Source organism: Megalobrama amblycephala, linkage group LG21 (assembly GCF_018812025.1).
Source record: "Megalobrama amblycephala isolate DHTTF-2021 linkage group LG21, ASM1881202v1, whole genome shotgun sequence".
NCBI lineage: Eukaryota > Metazoa > Chordata > Actinopteri > Cypriniformes > Xenocyprididae > Megalobrama > Megalobrama amblycephala.
The window spans coordinates 32,915,035-32,921,968 of record NC_063064.1 but is presented as its reverse complement, the minus strand read 5'-3'; the positions used below and the strand labels follow the sequence as shown (position 1 = coordinate 32,921,968).

Sequence of the window (6,934 nt, the reverse complement as noted above, 5' to 3'; positions counted from 1 at the left end):
CAAGTCGGCATCCTCCACGTTGAGCAACCCCATCTGCTGGTTCTGGAGGAATCCACCGATCTTCAGGGCGCCCGTGGTTGGAGCAGCATAACCCAGTCATTTCATGGAATACTGGGGAAATCCTGAAGTGGGGTGACAACTGCTTCCTGGACTGCTTTCCTGAGTTTCCTGTTCCAAGCTCTCCTTGTTTTGAAGAATTACCAGTCTGTGCTACGTCTTTAAGAAAGCCCCCTAGACAACCGTTCAGTGGACATTCCCCAGTGTTACTCCCACTTCAGTGATGTCTTCTGCCCAAGAAAGCCTCCACACCGGCCATGGGACTGCGCTATTGATCTGCTTCTGGGTGAGCCAGTGCTCCAAGGGAAGATCTATTCCCTATTCCCCTAGTAATGTCACAGACTAGCCAGGCTCTACCTTCACACAGACACAGCTCACGTCATCACCGCCGTTTTAATCACGCACACCTGCAGCCCATCACCACCCTCATCAGCAGCAGCACAAAAGACTCACGCACTCACTCAGTCACTGTCCAGTCTCGTTTGCACATGGTCTTACCTGCTTGCTTACCTTAAGGACTCCACTGAAGATACTTACCTGTGTGTTCCCTCGTTTCCTCATTGTCTCCTCTTCCTTCGTGAGTTCATCTGAGTCTGCTCCAGCTCAAAGTCTGTCATCCGTCTGCCATTACTGCAACACAAAGACAAGTATCAGTTCTACATCCATATCTGCCATCGTATTTACCTGCTATCACTTACCTGCACTCTGTCAACTGGTTGTTCAGTAAACATCATTACCTGCATTCCTGTGTCGCTGTCCCCTTCTGTGTTGTAACGGAAAGACTCGTACCAAAAAATTGCTGATCTGTATAACACCCCATAGGTGCATCTCAAAAAATTAGAAAAGCAAACATTCTTATATTCTAGATTCATTGCAGACAAACTGAAATATTTCAAGAGTTTTTGTTGTAATTCCGATGGTTACAACTTGTAGCTTAGGAAAATTAAATCAGTATCTTAAAAAATAGAATATTTTCTCAAAGATCAATTAAAAAAACAATATCCAAAGGTTTAATTATGTACTCAATACTTGGTAGGGGCTCCTTTTGGAAAAAAAATCCTGCAATGCAGCGTGGCATGGAGGCGATTAGTCTGTGGCACTGCTGAGGTATTATTAAAGCCCAGGTTGCTTTGATAGCGACCTTTAGCTTGTCTGTATTGTTGGGTCGGATGCTACTTATCTTCCTCTTGACAATATCCCATAGATTCTCTATGGGGTTCAGGTCCAGCGAATTGGCTGACCAGTCAAGCACAGTAATATTATGGTCAGCAAACCACTTAAAAGTAGTTCTGGCACTGTGGGTAGGTGCTAAGACCTGCTGCAAAATGAAATCCGCATCTCCAAAAGCTTGTCAGCAGAAGGAAGCATAAAGTACTCTAAAATCTCCTGGTAGATGGCTGCATTGATTTTGTACTTGATAAAACACAGTGGACCAACACAGATGACATTGCACCCCAAATCATTACTGACTGTGGAAACTTCACACTGGACTTCAAGCAACTTTGATTCTGTGCCTCTCCACTCTTCCTCCAGACTCTGGGACCATAATTTCCAAATAAAATTCAAAACTTGCTTTCATCTGAAAAGAGGACTTTGGACCAATGAGCAACAATCCAGTTCTTTTTCTCCTTAGCCCAGGTGAGATGCTTCTTGCTTTGTTTCTGATTCAGAAGTGACTTGGTTCTAGGAATGTGACAGTTGTAATGTGACAGTTGAAGATGTCTGTGTGCTGTGGCTCTTGATGCACCGATTCCGGCTTCGGTCCACTCCTTGTGAAGCTCTCCCAAGTTCTTGAATCTGCTTTTCCTGATAATCTTCCCAAGGCTGCAGTCATCCCTGTTGCTTATGCACCTTTTCCTACCATGCTTTTTCCTTCCAGTCAACTTCCTATGTGTATATTTCGATACAGCTCTCTGTGAACAGCTAGCTCTTTCAGCGATGACCTTCTGTGGTTTACCCTCCTTGTGTAGGTTGTTGATGTTCATCTTCTGGACGACTGTCATATCAGTAGTCTTCCCCATAATTGAGGTTGCATGTTCTAAACTAGTTTAGGAGGTACCCAATATTTATACTCAAAACTAATCAAGCTCAGTGGAATATTTTCATTTTTTGAGATGCTCTTTTTTTTTTTTTTTTTTTGGTTTTTTTTTTTTTCATTTTCCCAAGCTGTAAGTTGTAGTGCTGCAACAACGTGTCGACGTAATCAATTACGTCGACTACGAAAATACATCGACGTGCGTGAAATGCGTCAACGCGTCACATTGTTTACATTCATCTTGCGTAATGGCGGCTTCTGCTCCTGGGAATGGAGAAAGTTCTATTCTATCACAAAAACCTAGACCACGATTATCAAAAGTATGGGAATACTTTAAACAGAGGCCAAATAAAATGGTCCTTTGTTCCCTTTGCAAAAACGAGATGGCGTACCGCGGCAGCACAACTGCGATGCACGAGCACTAGGGGTGTGACATGAGATTAAAATGTGACTAGATTAAAATGTGACGAGATTTCTTGTCGAGGTGAAAAGTAGTCTTGTGATATTGTCATGACAGAGTGTTAGGATGATTAGGAAAGAATATGCCACCGCAACGTTTACATTATGCCTCCACTGTCGTTTTGCTTTGTATTTAAATAAAAAAACATTTAATTCAGCTGGATAACGGTCGCCGCCGCTCCATATTTACAGAGTTACATGCCATCGTGAATGTGAAAGTAGACGCGTGGGCGCATTCAAACGAGATTTCTGATGAATATATCTCTCAATATGAAAGCTATTTTAGGATGGGCAGTGTAGTTGTAACAATCTCTTAGCTCTGTATCAAAGAAAAAAATTGGTCTTAATTGCACTTTGAATATTGAGAGAGTGTGATTATGGTTGCACTTATTGTAAAGTGTTACCATAAAAATGAATAACAGATTTCTCTTAATCTTATTAAGCACAAACAGTAAGGTTTCATTTGTTAGCATTAGTTAATGCACTGTGAACTATCATTAACTAACAATGACTATTTTTATTAACTAGCATAAACAAAGATTAATAAATACTGTAGCAAATATATTGCTCATTGTTAGTTGATGTTGGTTAATACATTAATGTTAATAAATGAGACCTTATTGTAAAGTGTTACCATTTTTATTCTGTTTTTTATTTCTACGATCAGTTTGTGGAAAGGAGTTCAATTAGGAGGTCAAAAGTTGTAGAAGCTCATAAATCACATGAGAAGTCAGTCAGTTGAAAAAAAAAAATTAATAAAAGTTGAAATATTATATTAGAAGTTGTACTTATAATTTTTTGTAAAGTTATCCAAAGGATTCAGTAGCTAATCCCCGTATCCGCTTACATATATTTATATATAATCTATTTTTAATCTCTATAATAAAATGTATAATTTAGATTTTGATATATATATATTGATATATATATTATATATATCTTCCAAGGGGTTTTTTCCCTCCTAGGACTTTTTTCCCAGTGTTAGCACGCTGGGTTTTTCTCCTAGGGGTTTTTTTCCACCCCTGGGAGTCAGCCGACATTGGCTTAATGTAGCACCATCTTGTATATGTTACATATTACCACGCTTGTTTGTACAGCTTATTTTTAACCACTTCCCTTTTTTCTGTGCTTCTAATATGTAAAGCTGCTTTGAAACAATTACCAATTGTAAAAGCGCTATATAAATAAATTTGACTTGACTTGACTTGACTAATCAAAAAAAAGAACACTAAATTAATAAAAAATATTTAATAAAAATAATCGTTAGATTAGTCAACAGAAAAAATAATCGTTAGTTGCAGCTCTAGTAAGCTGTAACCATCAGAATTAAAACAAAAAAACTCTTGAAATATTTCAGTTACTGTGCAATGAATCTAAAATATAAGAAAGTTTGCTTGTTTTAATTAAATAACAAAAATAAAGAACTTTTTTTTCATGTGTTTTCCATATGTTCCTTTTAATATAAGCCTTTACTTTAAACATAGACTGTGAATCATAGACCCCCCCCCCCCCACACACACAAAAAACCCAAAACAAAACGAACAAAAAAAACAGATGACACATCTCCACTTCATTCCACTATAGAAAAGGTAAAACTAAAACATTGTTGATGACAACACCCAGTATTGGCTGCTGTCATCTTGACCGGTTACGTCATTTGCCTTTGTCTGCACAGTAGTGATTTGGAGCCTGAGTCTGTACAGTAGTGAGCATTGGAGTGACACCGGATGCGAGCGACGCAACATGTCAAAAGACAATAGATCCCATTATAATCCGTGATATTGTCTACACTGGATGCGGCACGGAGCGATTCCCCATTCTATTTGTGACGTAGTCCAATGGTCATCGTGTCACGTTCAGTGTAGACAGCTTTTAGCTGTTGCGGCGCAACGCGATAAATCACGTCTGGTGTAGACACGGTGTGAGCCTTATCTGTGCTATCAAAGTCCTGTCCAAACTACTACAGACCAAATAGAAAGTTCAGTCATGATGCTTCACCCCATTTTTATAACATCATATGGCTAAATAAACTTAAAAAAAAAAAAAAAAACTCGAACATTTGAGCATTGACTTTTAAAGTTTCTGTATGATAGGTCATAATCTTGTCAGTGTTGCTTGCAGTTAATTTAGATTTTGATTTGTCTTTTTAAATAGATTGATTTTTCTTTTTAAATACTTTTTTTTTTTTTTTCTTGCACTCAGATGAATTTATTCCGGAAGCTGTAGACAGCGTGAAGTCCATTGAGGAACCAACTTCAACAGTATATTTGCAACCAAAAGCAAAGACGGCCAAAAAGAGAGGTGAGCTTAAAGTAAAGCAGATTGATGGTTCAGCTGATCTTTAATCCTTTGGGGTCTGAGGGTGTTTTTGGGCCCTGGAAAAGTTGACATATTAGAATTCTACTGACTATAAGTAACTACATAAGTAACTCAACTAAACCTAACCCTACCAGTCTACTAACACTCAGAGTTATGAGATCGACTATTCACTTTATTTTGATGGTTATTCATACCCTTAGTGAATATGACCAAAGAAGGCTGTGAAAATAAATCTGCATCGTTAATACTTTTGATCTTTTATTTAAAAAATCTACAAAAATCCCAACTTTCATTGGAGAATAATAATTTTAAATGGGGGGGAAATCTCATTATGAGAGAAATGTTTTTCTCTAATACACATTGCTCACAATTAATCATACCCTTTTATTCAATACTTTTTGCAACTTCCTTTTTCCCAAGATAACAGCTCGGAGTCATCTTCTATAATGCCTGATGAGTTTGGAGAACACCTGACCAGAGATCAGAGATCATTCCTCCATGCAGAATCTCTCCAGATCCTTCAGATTCCAGCTCCATGTTGGTGCTTCTTCTCTTCCCTTCACTCCACTCATTTTCTTTAGGGTTCAGGTCAGGGGACTGGGACGACCTTGGCAGAAGCTTCATTTTGTGCTCAGTGACACATTTTTGTGTTGGTTTTGATGTTTGATTTGGATCATTGTCCTGATGAGTCAGGTTTTGATTTTCATCTGTTGTTATTTGATAGAATCCATGATGCCATGTATCTGAACAAGATGTTCCGGACCTCCAGCAGAAAAATAAGCCCACAACATTAAAGATCCAGTAGTATATTTCATTGTACACATGGGCTATTTTTTTACCCCTGTGTGCACGAAACCAATTTTAAGTGTTTGTGTGTGTGTTTGTTTTTTGTATATATGTGTATAATATATAATTTTAATCAAAACCAGTAGTGTTTCAGATGGGTTTTTTTTTTTTTTTTTTTTTTCAAATTAAGTTCATAAACATAACTTTTTTTTTTTTTTTTTTTAATGTATACTTAGGCAAACAAACTGCAGCCAGAAGATGCTGGTCCGCCGATGAATGTGCTGCAGTGGAAAAGCACCTCAAGAAGTTCATTACGAGGAACCAAGTCCCTGGAAAAATGGACTGTGAGCATTGCATTGAGGCAGAACCAGAAGTTTTAGGAACCCGAGACTGGAAGGCAGTCAAGTATTTCATAAAAAACCGCATTACTGCTTTACGAAGAAAAGTAGAGTAAAATAGTGTCCACTAGTGTTCAGCTTGGGACATGAGTTCAAAGTGTTTTCAGGTAAAGGTCACACTCTAAAAAATGCTGGGTTAAAAACAACCCAAGTTGGGTTGAAAATGGACAAACTGGGTAGTTTTATTTAAACCAAAAATTGTTTAAAAATTACTATATTTCTTGCTTAAAATGAACCCATAATATGTTGGAAATTAATATTTATTCAAGTTTAATAAACAAACATTTGAATAATACTTAAACAATAAACATTTATTAAATTGCTTATTAATAAATGCTCCTCTTTTATTATTGTTGCCTCTAGTAATTATGTGTCTGATTTTTAATTTAATTTGGGTTCATTTTAAGCCAGCCGTACAGTAACTTTTAAACAATATTTGGTTTAAATAAAACTACCCAGCACGTTGGGCAAACATTTAACCCAACCACTGGGTTTGTCCATTTTCAACCCAACTTGGGTTGTTTTTAACCCAGCATTTTTTAGAGTGAAGTCTTTTTTTCCATTGTTTTTATTTTATTATTCTCTTAAAGCATTCGTTCACCCCCCAAAAAAAGTTTATTTTTTAAATAAACTGTTATTCTAAACCCATAAGAAATGTTGAGTCTTCATTTTGAAGGAGCTAATGTTGAAGGCCCCATTAAATAAGACAAAGGTTACTGGTTAGGAACACAAAACTGCATTAGAAATGGATAAAAAATAACCAGGGAGAAACCAGATCTTTCCACCAACACTTCATTAGAGAAGTCCATTTCATGATCAATACAATGCAGACAAAGTTCAGTTGGTGTCTTGTAGGCTGAAGTAATTCAGACCAAAATTT

The 6,934-nt window shown here is 37.3% G+C and overlaps 1 protein-coding gene across 2 annotated transcripts in view; it reads left to right on the top strand.

The window, feature by feature from the left end:
- The first annotated feature begins 213 nt into the window (after positions 1–213).
- LOC125256397 (heterogeneous nuclear ribonucleoprotein L-like) overlaps positions 214–6,934 on the top strand; it is an 18,112-nt gene continuing 11,391 nt past the window's right edge. Inside the window, exons 1-3 of one of the 2 annotated variants that reach the window (XM_048172377.1) lie at positions 214–343; positions 4,754–4,852; positions 5,893–6,000. In XM_048172377.1, coding sequence (XP_048028334.1) covers positions 5,933–6,000 — 68 coding nt within the window. In that variant the 5' untranslated portion in view covers positions 214–343; positions 4,754–4,852; positions 5,893–5,932. Of the gene's footprint in view, positions 344–1,648; positions 1,696–4,753; positions 4,853–5,892; positions 6,001–6,934 lie in introns of those variants that run through there. The other variant, XM_048172379.1, reaches the window with a different exon arrangement.